The 20329-nt window shown below is 41.9% G+C and overlaps 1 protein-coding gene and 1 long non-coding RNA gene across 3 annotated transcripts in view; both read left to right on the top strand.

Moving 5' to 3' along the window:
* LOC139409203 (stromal cell-derived factor 1-like) overlaps positions 1-20329 on the top strand; it is a 32338-nt gene that overhangs the window by 5796 nt on the left and 6213 nt on the right. For both annotated transcript variants that reach the window (XR_011634379.1, XM_071154029.1), the window contains exons 2-3: positions 713-830; positions 1764-1847. Coding sequence is in view for 1 of the 2 variants with exons in the window: in XM_071154029.1 (XP_071010130.1) it covers positions 713-830; positions 1764-1847 (202 nt within the window). In the remaining variant the exon portion in view is untranslated. The remainder of the gene's footprint in view (positions 1-712; positions 831-1763; positions 1848-20329) is intronic.
* LOC139416651 (uncharacterized) lies at positions 11908-12768 on the top strand. Its single transcript, XR_011635112.1, has 3 exons — positions 11908-12095; positions 12233-12362; positions 12589-12768. It is a non-coding gene; the product is annotated as an uncharacterized lncRNA (long non-coding RNA).

Consider the following 20329-nt stretch of genomic DNA (forward strand, 5'->3'; position numbering starts at 1 on the left):
CGATTATGATGCCCAAACTCAAATGATGCCCAACGATTAACCAGAGCAGTAGCTGAGTTTAAAGGCTTCCAAACTTGCAGTGAGCACAAGCCAAAACAGACCAAAGACATGGCAAATACTCAACCATTAAAGGTTTGAGACTTGCTGCCACTCCAATCTGTCCCCTGTACACATCCAATTTAACTGACACTACCACGTATCAGTTAAATTGGTACAGCACTCTCACTCACGGGTGCAACAAATTGAGCCTCTTACAAGGCAGATCTGTTAATATGTTAATGAGCCAGAAACAACAATACCGTGCCGCCAGTAGTGGTTAAAAGGTTTTAGGAGCTCCATAAATACTGTAGGGTACTGTATTTAATTTACTATAAATAAATAATACTGCTTTTAGTTTTATTGTATAACACTGTAAAATGCAGTGCAATATATAGCATCAATTCTGTAAAACACATTTAAGGTATTTTACAGTGCATTCTACAGTGTTTTACTGTTGAAATTACCGAAAAGTCTTACAGTGTAGGATAATATCAATGCTGTTCCTGTTCTACTTGACAGTGGGGGCCTTGCTCCTCTCTGACAGTATTTTTTCACTTGGCCTTGTGTTCTCTCCTGGTTTCTGACAAAATGAGGTGGAGTTTTCATGTTCTCCACTTGTCTCTTAATGATACTGTATATTATATTCATGTTCTCTGTTCTACCCCCTCTTCAGCTAAGCCCATCAGTATGATGGAGAGGTGCTGGTGTCATTCTACAGTTAACACCGTCCCCCAGCGCAACATCCGAGAACTGAAGTTCCTACACACACCCAACTGCCCCTTCCAAGTGATGTGAGTACCTCGCCAACACAAACATGCACCGGTTATAGGCAAGATCATGCACTAAAAGGGGTGACAGGTCTCTCCTTCTGGTCGGACATTTCACACCATCAATCTCATGGAGCTGACAGCCAGTGAAAGGAGCTCCTGAGGCGCACACACACACACGCACACACACACAAATACACACACACACTCTCTCACACACACACTCTCGCTCTCTCTTCTCTCTCTCTCTCACACACACACTCTCTCTCTCGCTCTCTCTTCCACACACACACACACATATACACTCAATCGCTCTCTCTCTCTCACACACACACACACACACTCCCCGGACCTTTAAAAGTGGTGACAGGTCTCTCCTTCTTTTTTGGACATTCCACACCATCAATCCCATGGAGCTGACGGCCAGTGAACGGAGCCCCTGAGGGGTGCGCGCACACACACACACACACACACACACACACACACACACACACACACACACTTCTGATAGCCTTCTCATTGTCTATTCTGTAAGCCATGCACACATAATTAGACACATCCATAGGAAGCGTATCGTGAAAAATTGTGTGTGTGGGGGGTTGGGAATTGGATGCAGTTTTGTTTTCTACAGGAAAACATTAATAGCAGCTCTAAATAATTGGCCTGTCTTTCCTCTTACTCCTAACTGATAGGGTCTGATACTGCTCAACATTATGAGATCTTTGTGTGTATGTGTGTATGTGTGTGTGTGTGTGTGTGTGTGTGTGTGTGTGTGTGTGTGTGTGTGTGTGTGTGTGTGTGTGTGTGTGTGTGTGTGTGTGTGTGTGTGTGTGTGTGTATGTGCATGATTAATTAGGTATTCCAGTGTGCTGGAATGGAACAGGGCACCAGAAGCTATCAATCTCATTCTTTCTTCTTTCTCAATTAATCTTATCCCTCTATTTTCTCTCTTTGCAGTGCCAAGCTGAAGAACCACAAGGAGGTGTGTATCAACCCCGAGACCAAGTGGCTGCAGCAGTACCTGAAGAATGCCCTCAACAAGTAAGGAACCCTTTAAGAGAATCTACAACCTAAAACACATTCATGTCTACACAGAAACATGGTATCATTCTCCTCAGAAAATGACATTTTCTCTATTCTCCACTTCATCAGGACATACAGTACAGTAGTAAAGTAGTACACTCTCAGGGCCAAATCTGAACTTGATCTGCATGTGTGCATAACTTTTCATGCACGTCTGCCAGTGACATTCATAGGCTACATGATTTAGGGGAAAGTCAAGGTTATGCGTGCAGAAATTAAATGATAAGGATAAGCCTGGATAGCGCTACAAAAAAAGTGATACATTTTTATTTAACTAAATCAGACGGACTGGGCATATTCAGGATAGCCTGAACACAGATGCAACATAACATTTATGGGTAGCACTTTAGTATACAGTGCTGAAATAAGAGTTTAACTTCCGGAAAGTACCAGGAAACAACAGCGACGCAAGTCAGAAACAACCAGGTAAGAACGTGGTAATTACTCATTAAAAGTGAGTTTGTTGCTGCTAAATATTGATATAAAGAGTGATGAATCCATTTGTATTTGTCACATGCGCACAATACAACAAGTGTAGACCTTACTGTGAAATGCTAACTTACAAGTCGTTAACTTACAAGTCGTCCAGTTAAGAGAAATAAGAGTTAAGAAAATATTAACTAAATAAACTAAAGTGAAAAAAAGTTACACAACAAATAACAATAACGAGGCTATATCCAGGGGGTACCGGTACCAAGTCAATGTGCGGGGGTACAGGTTAGTCAAGGTAATTGAGGTAATATGTACATGTACAATGCATTCGGAAAGTATTCAGACCCCTTGTCTTTTTCCACATTTTGTTACGTTAAAGCCTTATTCTAAAATGTATTACATATTTCCCCCCCCCCCTCATGAGTCTACACACAATAGCCCATAATGACAAAGCAAAACAGATTTTTAGACAGATTTTTAGAAATGTATAAAAAAAACACTGTAAATAACTTATTTACATAAGTATTCAGACCCTTTACTCAGTACTTTGTTGAAACAATTTTGGCTGCAATTATAGCCTTGAGTCTTATTGGGTATTATGCTACAAGCTTGGCAAACCTGTATTTGGGCAGTTTCTCCCATTCTTCTCTGCAGAGTCTCTCAAGCTCTGTCAGGTTGGATGGGGAGCGTCGCTGCACAGGTATTTTCAGGTCTCTCCAGAGATGTTCGGTCAGGTTCATGCTCTGGCTGGGCCACTCAAGGACATTCAGAGACTTGTCCCGAAGCCACTCCTGCGTAGTCCTGGCTGTGTGCTTAGGGCCATTGTCCTGTTGGAAGGTGAACCTTCACCCCAATCTGAGGTCCTGAGAGATCTGGAGCAGGATTTCATCAAGGATCTCTCTGTTCTTTGCTCCTTTCATCTTTCCCTCAATCCTGATTAGTCTCCCAGTCCCTGCCGCTGAAAAACATCCCCACAGCATGATGCTGCCACTACCATGCTTTACCATAGGGATGGTGCCTGTTTTCCTTCAGATGTGATGCTTGCCATTCAGGCCAAAAAGTTAAATATTGGTTTCATCAGACCAGAGAATCTTGTTTCTCATGGTCTGAGTCCTTGAGATGCCTTTTGGCAAACTCCAAGCGGGCTGTCATGTTCCTTTTACTGAGGAGTGGCTTCCGTCTGGCCACTCTACCATAAAACCTTGATTGGCAGAGTACTGCAGAGATGGTTGTCCTTCAGGAAGGTTCTCCCATCTCCACAGAGGAACTCTGGAGCTCTGTCAGAGTGACCATTGGGTTCTTGGTCAACTCCCTGACCAAGGCCCTTCTCCCCCGATTGCTCAGTCAGGCCAGCTCTAGGAAGAGTCTTGGTGGTTCCAAACTTCTTACATTTAAGATTGATGGAGGCCTCTGTGTTCCTGTGGACCTTCAAGGATGCAGAAATATTTTGGTACCCTTCCCCAGATCTGTGCCTCGACACAATCTTATCTCGGTGCTCTACTGACAAGTCCTTCGACCTCATTGCTTGGTTTTTGCTCTGACATGCACTGTCAACTGTGGGACCTTAAATAGACAGGTGTGTGCCTTTCCAAATCATGCCCAATCAATTGAGTTTACCACAGGTGGACTCAAGTTGTAGAAACATCTCAAGGATGATCAGTGGAAACAGGATGCACCTGGGCTCAATTTCGAGTCTCATAGCAAAGGGTCTGAATACTTTGTAAATAAGGTATTTCTGTTCCAACATTTAAAAAAACCTGTTTTCACTTTCTAATTATGGGGTATTGTGTGTAGATTGATGAGGGGGAAATAATAAACAGCGAGTAGCAGCAGAATATAAAAGGTCTAGGTCAATGCTTATAGTCCAGGAAACCATTTGTTTAACTTTTCATCAGTCTTATGGTTTGGGGGTGGCTGGAGTCTGACAATTTTTAGGGCCTTCTTTTGGTATAGAGGTCCTGGATGGCAGGAAACTTGGTCCCGGTGATGTACCCTCTGTAGCGCCTTGTGGTCTTCTGCCGAGCAGTTGCCATACCATGCAACCGGTCAGGATGCTCTCGATGGTGCAGCTGTAGAACGTTTTGAAGATCTGAGGACCCATGCCAAAACATTTTCAGTCTCCTGAGGGGGAATAGGCATTGTCGTGCCCTCTTCACGACTGTCTTGGTGTGTATGGACCATGATAGTGTCGTGACATGACTACCATTAATGTGTTGATGGCTATTTTATCAAATCAATTAACTGTGTTGAATTAATACATTATTAAATTAATCATGTAACAATGAACTCATTAGTAACATGGGGCACCATGGAAAAAGTTTGTTTTATGAGTTACTGTTTCCCGAATTAACTCAAGAATATATTAGAATGTATCATTATCATACCAGTCATCCATTAATCAGTATTATCTCATATCAGTCTCATTCTAACATTGCAAAATTATTGGATATCTGCAGGAACCCTAGTCTAAATAATGATTCAAAGATGCACAAATTGGTTTAATTATTTATTTACTAACTAAATAATCACACAGACATACACAAACAGTATAGGTTGAATTGATTTCTAACATAATGCAATGAAAAGTCCCTAGTGGACTAACTCGATATGATGGCTTGTTACACCGTGAAAGGGGTGGGGACAGAAAGAGTGGGAGAGACAGAGAGTTGGAAAAATATGCTCATGGGAATGTGAATACATTACACATGAATGACTGCTCAATCGAAAATAATTGCAATGTATATATTTATGCTTGTATGTTTTTGTCGTTGCTCTCTGTTGACATCGCCCGGTCCGTCTATGGGGAGTCATTCGACAGTAGTCTCTGGTTTGTCCACCAGAGGTAACAATGTCTTTTGTAGTTGTAGTAGGCTTTCTTTGTCTCTGAGTGTTCGTTAGACTGGATCCTTCAGATATACACACGCGGTGGTCTTTGGGTCGAGTTTACTAGACTGACAGTACTTAAACAGCTGCAGACTGAATGTTCCGAGTCTTTATCTTCTTCACTCGCGTGGAGAGTTTCTAAACATTAACGTTCAGCTCACGCTGTTGGTCACGCTGGTCTGTATTTAAATTGCAACCATTTCAACATTTTCAGCCCGCGCTGCACGTATATTGGTCTTGTAATTTTTAACCATTTCAACATGTAGCCACCGCTCCATGCTTTCTGGTCTGTATGTTAATTCTTCAGCAAGTTCTTTTAAGCACTCGCCTTGGAGGGTGGTTCCATCATGTTGCCATAATGTTGCCACAAAATCACATTTAATCTTTTCACAAATAGTTTCATATTTAATCATATAAAGTTGGTGAAGACGAATGTTCTGAATGGACTCTAAAATGGGAGTGGAGGATACGTATGTGAATGATAAGGAATCGCTTCTTGTTGGGATGCTTTTGTTGAGTAAGGGTGCATATGTGGGAGACCCGTTTGAGGTGTCGAAAATGGTGAAGTATGCACTGAGAAAAGTGGAGTTTGTCAGAGTGACCTGGAATTGTTTAATTTGGATTAATTGTATTTATGAAGAACAGAGGAAGATTGCAGTGAGCCTTAAAATAATCTGGACAGGGCCTCCTGAGTGGCGCAGCGGTCTAAAGCACTGCATCGCAGTGCTAGAGGCGTCACTACAGACCCTGGTTCTGTGCCGCAGCCAGCTGCGACCGGGAGACCCATGAGGCGGCGCGCAATTGGCCCAGCGTCGTCCAGGTTAGGGGAGGGTTTGGCCGGCCGGCCGGGTTGTCCTTGTCCCACTGCTTTAGAGACTTCTGTCGCGGGCCGGACGCATGCGCGCTGACTTCAGTCGCCAGTTGTACGGTGTTTCCTTCGACACATTGGTGCAACTGGCTTCCGGGTTAAGCGTGCAGTGTGTCAAGAAGCAGTGTGGCTTGGCAGGGCTATGTTTCGGAGGACGCATGGCTCTCGACCTTCGCCTCTCCCGAGTCCGTACGGGAGTTTCAGCGATGGGACAAGACTGTCACTAGCAATTGGATATCACGAAATTGGGGAGAAAAAGGGGTAAAAAGTCAAATATATATATAACATCTGGACAATAGAAGTTTTGTGTTTTAAACTTCGGAGTAGATCACCCATCAAAGGAGTCATGTCAGGGGTAACGACGGATGTTCAGGTTCAATACCTGAAGAGAATTCCTAGTGTGGTTGGTGCCCGCCGTCAGACCCACAGGGTGAATGGAGAAAAAGAAAAAGGTCTGTCGGCCCTGTTGTTTTTTTGGTAAAGAGCAAATACCTACGTATGTGAAGCTTAGTTTTGTAAGATACACTGTAAGAGCTTTCATCCCCAAACCATTGCAGTATAAGAATTGTAAAGGATTTGGCAATGTTTCAAGTGTGTGCAGATGGACAGTTTAGTTTAGTTTATTTATTTATTTTTGGAGTTTGCTAGTTTTTTGCTAGTTTGTTCCATTTTTAGGAATCCTGTTTCCATCCCGCACGGTAGTTGGTGGGATGCACATTAAATTGTGCGATCACCATATACCATAGAAGAAGAAGAAATGTTTTGAGAAGAATAAACATTGTGAAATGTGAGTATTATGTTTATTTATTCAACAAATTACATTAAAAATGTTAATCTTTCATATGATGGTTAAATTCAATCATTAGGACATAACGCAGAGTCAGGTCTCTAGCCAAGCTAGCTACCAGGTGATCTTGTCATTTTTACACTATGAACAATTAATTGTATATTCAGGAATGTGTCAATGATATAGGAATGCACCGTTTTAAAATCCTGAATTGGTGATCTTGCTAGGCAGCTAATGACAAATCATATTTTTCAAACTGTTTTCATTCAGGGATGAAAGAGGACAATGTATTGGCAGGACAAAACACTCTTTCCCGACTGGTGTGAGGGTAAGAAATTGGAACATTATCTGATAAAAATAAGCAAGAAATGCTTTTAGCTCTGCTCTGCTTACTTGCTAGCTAGCCAAATCATTTGTTGTGCGTTGTTTGATTTATGTGCTGTTTTCTAGTCAATGATCATGCATGCCGTCTCTGTTTACTTCCTCTTGTCAGTTTCCTCCCTCTGTCTCGTGTTCCACCATTGGGGTTAAAGGCAATGTTACAAGTTAAATAAAAGGCTAATTGTAATCATACTGTTAAGACTTTGATCTGTACAAATGATCAATTGACACACAGGCTATGTTATGACCATGGTTCAAAATAATCTAAATAATAAATGGTAAACCAGGTTGTAAGCTATATAGGCTACCTAAGCTAATTCATTGTTATGAAGAATATGTTTTGAAGTATGAAATTAGGGGTTAACAAGTCAGGGTAACAAGCCCCAGCTGAGACAGGTCAGGTAGCCTGACAAGGGTTTGGCTGCTCTCTGCAAACACTGTCCCATTTTCTATATGTACATGAACACAACCCCACTCTCTGTCTCTGTTCCAGTGTATCTATATTAACCCTGTCGTCTCTATGTCATGGTTCCAGTCTATCTACAGGCGACCAGGTGGACCTCTTCACCAGGCAGGCCTTCGCTGCAGTCTTACATCACCAGCAAAGGTCTATGAAGAGGTACTTTATGTATGGACAAAGCACTTGGTATTCAATGATTGGGTCTTTACTGTATCATTACTGTATGAAGAATGTGTTGCACACGAATAGAATCACAGTGAGTATTATTAAAACATATGAATCTCTTATATTATAACAGTGTATTACCCCCCTCAGATTAAGATCGTGCTTCCAACCTGCCGCCTGGATATCTCAGCATCCACGAGGGCATCATCAAGGTAAGGGTAGGAGAGGGGAAGGTAGGACAGAGAAGGGACGGGAAGGGAATATAATAGAATTCTGAGTGATTCACATTTAAATGTCATCCATGTAACCCACTGCCTCCGACCAGTAATGGTCTCTACTCAGCCTCAATAAAGATTTAGCTGTTTTCCGGGTTCCTTAGATACTATGTTTTTTTTTCAGCATTCTGGTCCAGTGATTAAATGGGTTGGTGGAGGGAAGCCATTATTAGGTGTCAACTCACCTGGTCCCTGCTGAGTGTCTACACACAGGTCTGTACTACTCACCAAATCAGTAAGGGTGTGTCTGTGACAAATCAAATCAAATTGTATTTGTCACATGCGCCGAATACAACAGGTGAAATGTTTACTTACAAGCCCCTAACCAACAATGCAGTAAAAAAATAAGTAATAATAATAATAAGAAGAAGAAATGAAAGTAAAAAGTAATTAAAGAGCAGCAGTAAAATAACAATAGCGAGACTATATACAGCGGGGTACCTGTACAGAGTCAATGTGCGGGGGGCACCGGTTAGTCGAGGTAATATGTACATGTAGGTAGAGTTATTAAAGTGAGTATGCATCGATGATAACAACAGAGAGTAGCAGCGGTGTAAAAGAGGGAGGGCAATGCAAATAGTCTGGGTAGCCATTTGATTAGATGTTCAGGAGTCTTATGGCTTGGGGGTAGAAGCTGTTTAGAAGCCTCTTGGACCTAGACTTGGCGTTCTGGTACCGCTTCCCGTGCGGTAGCAGAGTGACCAGCCTATGACTAGGGTGGCTGGAGACTTCACGACTGTCTTGGTGTGCTTGGACCATGTTAGTTTGTTGGTGATGTGGACACCAAGGAACTTCAAGCTCTCAAACTGCGCCACTACAGCCCTGTCGATGAGAATGGGGGCGTGCTTGGTCCTCTTTTTCCTGTAGTCCACAATCATCTCCTTTGTCTTGATCACGTTGAGGGAGAGGTTGTTGTCCTGACACAACACGGCCAGGTCTCTGACCTCCCTATAGGCTGTCTCGTCGTTGTCGGTGATCAGGCCTACCACTGTTGTGTCATTGGACAAATTATTGATGGTGTTGTCGTGCCTGGCCGTGCAGTTATGAGTGAACAGGGAGTACAAGAGGGGACTGAGCACGCACCTCTGAGGGGCCCCTGTGTTGAGGATCAGCGTGGCGGATGTGTTGTTACCTACCCTTACCACCTGGGGGCGGCCTGTCAGGAAGTCCAGGATCCAGTTGCAGCGGGAGGTGTTTAGTCCCAGGGTGCTTAGCTTGTTGATGAGCTTTGAGGGCACTATGGTGTTGAACGCTGAGCTGTAGTCAATGAATAGCATTCTTCCATAGGTGTTCCTTTTGTTCAGGTGGGAAAGGGAAGTATGGAGTACAATAGAGATTGCATCATCTGTGGATCTTTTAGGGCGGTATGCAAATTGAGTGGGTAGGGTGGCTAGGGTTTATGGGATAATGGTGTTGATGTGAGCCATGACCAACCAATGTGAGTGCTACGGGTCGGTAGTCATTTAGGCAGGTTACCTGTTTTTGGGCACCGGGACTGTGGTGGTCTGCTTAAAACATGGTGGTAGTACAGACTCGGACAGGGAGAGGTTGAAAATGTCAGTGAAGACACTTGCCAGCATGCTTGCAGTACACATCCTGGTAATCCGTCTGGCCCTACAGCCTTGTGGATGTTGACCTGTTTAAAGGTCTTCCTCACATTGGCTGCTGAGAGCGTGATCACACGATCTTCCGGAACAGCTGGTGCTCTCATGCATGTTTCAGTGTTATTTGCCTCGAAGCGAGCATAGAAGTAGTTTAGCTTGTCTGGTAGGCTCGTGTTACTGGTTTGCAAGCCCTGCCACATTCAACGAGCGTCAGAGCCGTTGTAGTACGATTCGATCTTAGTTCTGTATTGATACTTTTCCTGTTTGATGGTTCGTCGGAGGGCAAAGCGGGATTTCTTATAAGCTTCTGGGTTAGAGTCCCGCTCCTTGGATGAGGCAGCTCTAGCCTTTAGCTCAGTGCGGATGTTGCCTGTAATCAATGGCTTCTGGTTGGGGTATTACGTACAGTCACTGTGGGGACAACGTCATCGATGCACTTATTGATGAAGCCAATGACTGATGTGGTGTACTCCTCAATGCTATTGGAGGAATCCCGGAATATATTCCGGTCTGTGCCAGCAAAACAGTCCTGTAGCTTAGCATCTGTTTCATCTGACCACTTTTTTATTGATCGAGTCACTGGTGCTTCCTGCTTTAATTTTTGCTTGTAAGTTGGAATCAGGAGGATAGAATTATGGTCAGATTTGCCAATTAGAGGGCGAGTGAAAGCTTTGTATGCGTCTCTGTGTGTGGAGTAAAGGTGGTCCAGAGTTGTTTTCCCTCTGGTTGAACATTTTACAACCAACAATGCAGTTTTAAGAAAATACCCTGCCCCCAAAAAAGGGTAAGAGATAAGAATAACAAATAGTTAAAGAGCAGCAGTAAATAACAATAGCGGGGCCATATACAGGGGGTACCGGTCAATGTACAGAGGCACCGGTGTCGAGGTAATATGTAGATGTAGGTGGAGTTATTAAAGTGACTATGCATAGATAATAACAGAAACTAGCAGCAGCTTGGGGGAGGGGGGGCAATGCAAATAGTCTGGGTACCCATTTGATTAGATGTTCAGGAGTCTTATGGATTGGGGGCTGTCTAGAAGCCTCTTGGATCTAGACTTGGTGCTCCAGTACCGATTGCTGTGCGGTAGCAGGGAGAACAGTCTATGACTAGGGTGGCTGGAGTCTTTGACAATTTTTAGGGCCTTCCTCTGACGCCGCCTGGTATAGAGGTCCTGGATGGCAGGAAGCTTGGCCCCGGTGATGTACTGGGCCATGCGCTCTACCCTCTGGAGTACCTTGTGGTCGGAGGCCGAGCAGTTGCCATACCAGGTAGTGATGCAACCCGTCAGGATGCTCTCGATGGTGCAATTGTAAAACCTTTTGAGGATTTGAGGACCTATGCCAAATCTTTTCTGTCTCCTGATGGGGAATAGTTTTTGTTGTGCCCTCTTCACGACTGTCTTGGTGTGCTTGGACCATGATAGTTTGTTGGTGATTTGGACGCCAAGGAACTTGAAGCTCTCAACCTGTTCCACTACAGCCCCGTTGATGAGAATGGGGGTGTGCTCAGTCCTCCATTTCCTGTAGTCCACAATCATCTCCTTTGTCTTGATTATGTTGAGGGAGCAGTTGTTGTTCTTGCACCCCATGTTAAGCTCTCCGACCTCCTTCCTATAGGTTGTCTTATCGTTGTCGGTGATCAGGCCTACCACTGTTGTGTCAGCCATGACCAGCCTTTCAAAGCATTTCATAACTTGACAGTTAATGCAGTTTTTGTATTCTGATCATGTAGTTCTGATCATGGAATTTCAAACACATTGTGTCGACACTTACATTTACCGTATCCACATTGTGTCCGGATCTCTTCTTTCCGTGCTATTTCCAAATGCCAGTAAGCATTCTGCACACAGTGGCATCGGCAAGATATTATAACAACACAGCAACAAAAATGTTTGGTATTTTATTAGGATCCCCATTAGCTGTTGTGAAAGCAGCATCTACTCTTCCTGGGGTCCACACAAAACATGAAACTTGACATATCACAGAACATTAACAGACAAAAACAGCTCAAGGATAGAAATACAGCACATAAATGTAAAAACAGCACACGTAGCCTACATATCAATACGTACACACAATATCTTGATTAAATAGGGGAGAGGCACTGTGCCGTGAGGTGTTCCTTTATCTGTTTTTTTTATAAACCAGGTTTGCTGTTCACTTGAGCAATATGAGATGGAAGAGAGTTCCATGCAATAATGGCTCTATATAATACTGTACACTTTCTTGATATTTTAAATAGGTTGAAAGCTAAGATTAATACTGGCTGTTTCCTCTATTTCCAGAGTGATGGTTCATATTGTAGCTCACGAGTAGGGACTGGAACATCACCTCAGGTCCTATGTGAAGGTACAGTACAATCTCTACACTAAACTAGCCGTACACCTATAGACATATACCACCTCATCACTCGTGCTGATCTCATATTTATCATTGAAAGCTTTTAAGTGACCGTGGCTCTCTCTGCCCCTGGTGTCTCGCTCCAGTTTGTGTTCAAGCCAGAGCCGAACTCAGCCAGTGGGGTCCCTAACCCTCAGATTGTCCATGAGGAGCTGGCTAAAGCCATGACAGCCAACCTCAACCCCTCCACTTACTTCCTCACCAGCAACAAACTGCGTAAGGAACTCTGTTTTACTTTCTTTCTAGTATTATTTTTGATTATGCAGATTACAAGCATTTCGCTACACCCACAATATCATCTGCTAAATATGTTTATGTGACCAATAACATTTTGATTTGATCAACTTGATTTGATTACAGTAAATCACTGCTGCCTTTGTTCCTTATGTGAGTGTGTGTGTTTAAGTTCATGTGTAAAGTGTGTCATCCCTATTTGTTGCAGTACTCGTGGTACTTCGTAGAAGCCCTGGTGAAGTCTATGGCCCAGCATAGGACCCAGAGTGGTAAATTCAACCTGTCTAGCAAACCAAGTTTCTCTGCCTCCTTCCACCACACAGTAGAGAAAAATGCTGAGGCCTCACATCAACAAGAACTACAAGGACAAACTGGACGCTGCCCGAAATGCCAACCACAGTCTGGCAGTCTTGGTGTGCCATAGACAGCCAACAAAAAAGTTGTTGGTTTCATTCAGAAAATTGCCACATTTAGTTCTATGGTAATGCTATTTTTTTGCTATGAGGACTGATGACTTATTGTATGCTACACGAAGCAAAATAAATACGTGCACCCTATACTATCAGGGTAGATTATTGGTGTTTCTTGTGCTATGTAGAAACTATTTGCTAGTCATTTAAATAATAAACAACTGTATTCTGTCCTATTAATGTAGTTCCGTTTAGGAAAATAGTATCTTCATTATTTATTATTGTAGTGTTAATCTATCTGTGAAAATCTGAAGAAAACAGAAATTACACAATAACGGTAATTTACACAATAACAGGGAAAAAGAGCATTGCTTTAGAATACAGTGTCAAGACCCCATAGGTACACTGAAGCTATGGTGAAACTGTACAGAAAGTAAGCTACACTGAAACAATGGTCATAGTAATTTACACGGGAACAGGGCATTGCTTTAGAATACAGTGTCAAGGCCCCGCAGTTACACTGATACTATGGGGAAACTATCCAGGAAGAAACAGTAAGGCACACAAACTGATGAAAGTAGTAAGGAATCTAATAGTAATTTACAGGGGAACAGAGCGTTGCTTTAGAATACAGTGTCTTGGCCCCATAGGTACACTGAAACAATATGGTGAAACTACGCCTACGCATTAAGTAACAGGTAAGGTACATAATATGTACTTAAGTACAGTGCTGAAATAACTGTATAATGATAGGAAAGTAATCGGAAACAAGACAAAAGGCAGCTACAAGCAAAGACCTAAAAGGGACGTTTTTAGGATGGTCCACATAAGGCACAAGTGAAAGTTCCAAGTACATTCTTAATAAGTATACCCTCTATTATTGATAGTTCTTTATGTTCCTACATAACAACCAGGATAATTCATCACTCTTTATATCAGTACTTAGCATCTACAAACAAAATATTAATGGATAATTGGGGTTCATGCCTGGTTGTTGCCATCTTATTTCATTGTTTTTTTCCAGGTACACTCCAGACATTACCCTCTTATTCAGCTAGCCTTGTGACCTAAGCCACCCTGCTATTTCCTGTTTCCTGTGTTCCTCTGCACTCGAATTGGAGGAGAGCTGAGTAAATGTAACCCAATCAGCTTCAAGCTTTCAGCCTCTCTAGTAATAGTATTTTATGTTCTCTTCCTGTGTAGGGGGATTATTTGATAAAAAGAATGAGAATTTGTTCTTACTGCCATTAGCCCATAGAAACTCATTCAATATTCATACATGGTAAAACAGATTGTAAAGTCAGAAGTTTGTTTTGGGGGGGGGGGGGCGCTAGTGAGCAACCCATGGAGTAGGCCAATTGCATTTATTTAATAGTTTCTTTGTGCTTTGACCCGCTAAAGAACTAGAAAACGCAGCCTTACTTTGCCCAACTTTTATTTTAGTTTTAATGTGTAAATGGCGTATAACCTGCAAAAGTTTAAGTTCAGCTGAGTCACTGACAAAAGAGAAAACACTAGTCCCAAGACGAGGAGCTCGAGTTCTTCAACAAGTGGGAGCAGCGGCTCCTCGGCTCTGCGAAAAAAATGAACACCAAGGATTCGAAGGCCGAGATTCTTGCTGCCCTCAGAGCGGTCATTTCATCTACACTCAAGTCGGAACTCAATGAGGACTTTCATTTTTATTAAGTCGGAGTTACAAGCAGTCAAGAATGAACTCGCAAAGCATACGGCAATGGTTCGTACTGAACTGGATACAAACTGTCTCCGACATGGAACTTGTCCCCATGCTCAGACGACACAACTACACTACAAACCACGGTTAAGAAGCTCGAAACTGATGTGGCTAGCCTTAAGGAACAATGCATACATTTACAAGATTATATGCAAAGATCCAATATCAGGATCATGGGGGTAGCTGAGGACCCGGGCTCAAGTTCTACTTCATCGGTCTCAAAGTTATTGAAGGAAGCCCTCAAATTGAATAAAGACGTCCTTGTAGACCGCTCACATCGGGACTCTCAAGCAAGTAAGCCTGGCGGAAAACCTTGCTTCATTGTGGCTAAACTGCACTACTATCAGCATTGTATGATGTTCGTCGGCGTGTCAGAGAATTTGTCCCACTTCGATGCAACTGAGCACCCATAATCTATCTTCCTGGACTATGCCCCCAGCTTTGCTTGTGACCGTGTTGCTTTTAATGATGTCAAGAGTCTGCTCCGTGGACAGACTGACGTTTGGGTATGGTGTGGCTTTTCCTACCCGGCTCTGTATAACATACAATGGCATCGAAGACTATGGCCGTCATAAAGTCGAACATTCTACCATGGTCAGATGAAGCAAATGGCTGAATGTTCACCTATTTGGCAATTAGGGTAATGGACGGATGTGTTTACCTCTGCAGACTCAGTCTCTCTTTTGTAGATACTGTATAGTGTTGCCAGTGGTGTCAGTTGATATTGTTATTATTAGGCAACGTTAGTGCCTTAGTTCTGGTGAGCTAATTTTCCTTTTTTTTTTACGTTTCATTTTATTACCATGAAGCTGCTCGTTTCTATTTTTCTCGACAGTACTCGTATCCAGGGTAGATAAAGCACAGTTCTATTATTAGGTCACGTCATTTCATTAAAGACGTTGCTGCTAACTTAGTGGTATTGCTGTAAGATGTGATTTATAAAATGTTTTATTCTTTCTTTTAAAACAGCCTAGTTTTGGGTTGTAAAATAAGTATTTCTTATTTATTTATTTATTTTTGCGCAACTTGTTTTAAATCTTTCACTATTTCAGTGGGGCTCTGTAAGCGATAGGTTTAGTGTTCCCCACCATAAACACATTAGGTGTGGATATCTTTGCACCACTGCCGTTTTAAAGGAGGGTGGATCGGTCAATCATATGATTCCAATTTTCATTCTAAAATTAGAGGAGCAGCCATTTTAATTAGTACAAAAATACCGTTCCTAATGTCAAGTGTAGAGTCAGACTCAGCAGGCCGTGTCATTATTCTAGTAGGACTACTGTATAATACACCTGGTATCTTGGCTAACATGTATGCACCAAATTGGGATAACATTTCATTCTTCACAAATGTTTTGGACACACACCACCGAATACTTCACAGATATGGACACACACCACCGAATACTTGGTGGTGATATGATTGGTGTACTGTCGCCCAGTCTGGATCGTAGCTCTTCTAAGGTATCATCTTCATCAAACACAGTAAACACAATTCAGCTATTTCTTAAGACATATGGCATATCTGATGCGTGGGGTTTCTGCAATCCCACAGCTAGTTAGTATTATTTTTTCTCACCAGTTCATAAGACCTTCTCACGTATAGAGTACTTTTTCCTAGACAATACTTTTCTGCCACTTATCACGGAGTGTGATTACCAAGTCATTTCGGATCCTTCTCCTCTTACTATGAAACTACTTCTTCCAAATACACATTCTAATTATCGCCCTTGACGGCTTAACTCACTACTGCTATCAGTGGAAACCTTATATGCTTTTCTATCATGTCAGTTGAGCTATTTCTCGAGTTTAATCAAACCCCTAGAATGTCTCCTACGGCAGTATGGGAATCAACAAAGGCTTATCTAAGGGGCCAAATTATTTAGTACAGCGCAGGATTAAGGAAGTCCAATGTTCAACGCCTAGGGGAACCTACAAATAAAATCTTAGAATTTGGATATGACATATTCACACTATTAATCCATAGATTTACGAAAACAACATTTGACACTTCAGACAGAGTTTTATCTTCTTTCAACTCGACAAAGCTGAAAATCAAATTAATAAATCTTGACACAAAAATGATGAACATGGAGAGAAATCAGGGAAATTGCAAGCACACCAGCTGCGTCAGAGAACCTCAAATCAAACCATACCTGAGATAACTGATGAGCTGGGTATCAAATGTATTGATCATTTAGAGGTCAATTCATGCTTTCATAACATTTACTCACAATTATACACTTCGGAATCCGCTGGTAATGCTACCTTACTCGACACCCTCTTTGAGAACTTGAGCATGGGGAGGTTGGGGTGGGTTTGATTTGGTAGGGGATCCGTGTGTCTTCTGCCATCTACCTGCTCTGTCTGTTATCTGTATAATCATAAAAAATTCAGAAATGTAAAAATATATATATATATATTAATAATAATAATAATAATAATAATAAAAACAATTTAGAAAGGAAGTATGTTTTGAAGTGTCTGTCCTAAATCTGAGAGATATAATACTTTTTTTTACCCATATTTATCTGTTTTTTTGTTGCCACTAAAGTACCTCCATACTTCCATTCATTTTTAAAACTGGTACCGGGTTACCTTCAGATGAGTCTTGTGAGTGTTGTAGAGCATGTACGTGTTTGTGAGACTATCTGCTTTCGATTAGTTTATAGCCCAAACCGTTCGGACACTACAGACAGAAGTTGACACATCAGTGGTACCGACTTCAGACGAGTCCCGTGAAGCTTGTGAGGGTCGTAGAGCAAAACAACCGACAAGTAACCTTTACTACAGAAGTTTTAGTGAGAAGACCGGAATCCTGACTAGAGACGCACCCAGATAATTCAAACTTCAGCACATATCTTGCACTGATATCAGTGCATGATTTACGCAAAATGTAGCCCATGGCGATGTTGACTCATTTCATCTTACTGTCCAAAGGGAATGCACGCATCCTGCTAAAACTGGTATCCCATGTGGACTGGTTCGTACATAAAACATTCTCTATTCAGGCTGCAAAGGAGTAGATTTCCACATACTTTTGGTCATGTAGTGTAGTTCACTTAAGTCAACTTTGGTATTACTATGGGGAGTCGCACCCTAGCGACTTCAGTTGAAGGAACTACAATCACGCCTGACAAGGCCAATGAAATCCGTGCCTCGCTGGAAGCCCCGTCTTCCACAGGTGATAAGCATGAGGCGTGGATTCATACCTACAATTATTTCACTCTTCACTTTGGTGTGAACAGGAACGATTCACGCTACTAAAATAAAAAATTTGGAAAACGAGACTGTCGTACGTTGCGCCAACCAAACTGTCCCATAGTGGCAGTGTGCTCACAATATGGACTTTGTGTGCTGAAAGTTGTATTGTTCTCATAAGTTTTCTAATCACAAATAATGTATTATTCTTTAATTTACTGGTATGAGTAAAATGACTGAGACTACAGTGGCTAAGCCAGGTTCGGGGTCGAGATCATTCCCCAGTCATACGGTTATAGCATTTCTCTGAAAGATACACCGCTTGGAGCACGCTCAGGCGGCCCTCACTCAAACCAGCCCGTGTGCACATTGACACATACTGCATACAAACTCCCTGGAAGTACCTGTAGCATTCTTGAGGAAACTTGGAATTAACAATGGCAACTTTCCTTTCTGGGATGCTGGCCTTCTAGGCAGATTTGCAAAGAAAAGGCCATATTTCAGACTGGCAAATTAAAATAAAAGATTAAGATGGGAAAAAGAACACTGGACAGAGGAACTCTGCCTAGAAGGCCAGCATCCCGGAGTTGCCTCTTCACTGTTGACATTGAGACTGGTGTTTTGCGGGTACTATTTTATGAACTGCCAGTTGAGGACTTGTGAGGCGTCTGTTTCTCAAACTAGACACTAATGTACTTGTCCTCTTGCTCAGTTGTGGGGCCTCCCACTTATTTTTCTACTCTGGTTAGGGCCAGTTTGCACTGTTCTGTGAAGGGAGTAGTACACAGCGTTGTACAAGATCTTCAGTTTCTTGGCAATTTCTCGCATGGAATAGCCTTCATTTCTCAGAACACGAATAGCCTGACGAGTTTCAGAAGAAAGTCTTTGTTTCTGGCCATTTTGAGCCTGTAATCGAACCCACAAATGCTGGTGCTCCAGACACTTAACTAGTCCAAAGAAGGCCAGTTTTATTGCTTCTTAAATGAGCACAACAGTTTTCATCTGTGCTAACATAATTGCAAAATGGTTTACTAATGATCAATTACTCTTTTAAAGTGATAAACTTGGATTAGCTAACACAACCTGCCATTGGAACACAGGAGTGATGGTTGCTGATAATGGGCCTCTGTACGCTTATGTAGATATTCCATTTAAAAAGTCAGCTTTTTCCAGCTACAATAGTCATTTACAACATTATCAATGTCTACACTGTATTTCTGATCAATTTGATGTTATTTAATGGACAAAAAAATAGCTTTTCTTTAAAAAAACAAGGACATTTCTATATGTATATACATATAAAATATTTTTGACCACTACAGTAGCTACTTCACAATAGTATCATAATTAACAGAGTAAAAAGAAGGAAGCCTGTACATAATAAAACTAATATTGCAAAAAATGTGGCAAAGCAATTCACTTTTTTCCTGAATATAAAGTGTTATGTTTGGGGCAAATCCAATACACCACATTACTGAGTACCACTCTCCATATTGTCAAGCATAGGGGTGGCTGCATCATGTTATGTGTATGCTTGTAATCGGTAAGGGATAGGGAGTTTTTCAGGATAAAAAAGAAACAGATTGGAGCTAACCACAGGCAAATTCCTAGATGAAAACCAGTCTGCTTTCCCCCAGACACTGGGAGATCAATTCACCTTTCAACAGGACCATAACCTAAAACACAAGGCCAAATCTACACTTACCAAGAAGACAGTGAATGTTCCTGAGTGGCCGAGTTAAAAGTTTTACTTAAATCTATTTGAAAATCTATGGCAATACCTGCAAATAGTTGTCTAGCAATGATCAACAACCAATTTAACAGAGCTTGATGAACTTCGAAAATAATAATGGGCAAGTGTGGAAAGACTCAAAGCTGTAATAGCTGCCAAAGTTGCTTCTATAAAGTATTTAGTAAGCGGTGTGAATACCTATGTAAATGAGATATTTCTGTAGTTCATTTTCAATAAATGTGCAAACATTTCTAAAAACATGCTTTTTCATATTGTCATTATGGAGTGTGTAGATGGGTGAGAAAAATAATATTTCATACATTTTGAATTCAGGCTGTAACAAAACAAAATGTGAAATAAGTCAAGGGGTATGAATACTTTCTGAAGGCACTCTAGCTGCCAGACAGACACAGATCAGCATGCAGACTACTGTACTATACAAGCAGAGAGGCAGACAGTGTACAGCTCTTACACACCGCTGTGGGTGTGTTGGAGAACTGGACTGCTCAACTCCTTGAGAATGCCTTCGTTCGAGAAGAATTGGATCACTAAAAATCAAATGAACTCTGCAGGTGTTTCTCTGTTGTGTGGGTATTGAAAAAAGAAGGTTAGATAGACTATTTTCTCCCATGCTTCTGGTGCATGGGTGCGCTCTTGGCCAAGAGTGAAGAGCTACTTGTAGTGGGTACGCCAGTCAAAGCAACGTATATGTCCAGAGTATCTAGTCATTCTATGGAGTTAACTGGCTACAGAGAGAGATATTTACAGTGCCTTGCGAAAGTATTCGGCCCCCTTGAACTTTGCGACCTGTTGCCACATTTCAGGCTTCAAACATAAAGATATAAAACTGTATTTTTTTGTGAAGAATCAACAAC

The sequence above is a fragment of the Oncorhynchus clarkii genome, chromosome 1 (genome assembly GCF_045791955.1).
Source record: "Oncorhynchus clarkii lewisi isolate Uvic-CL-2024 chromosome 1, UVic_Ocla_1.0, whole genome shotgun sequence".
Lineage (NCBI taxonomy): Eukaryota > Metazoa > Chordata > Actinopteri > Salmoniformes > Salmonidae > Oncorhynchus > Oncorhynchus clarkii.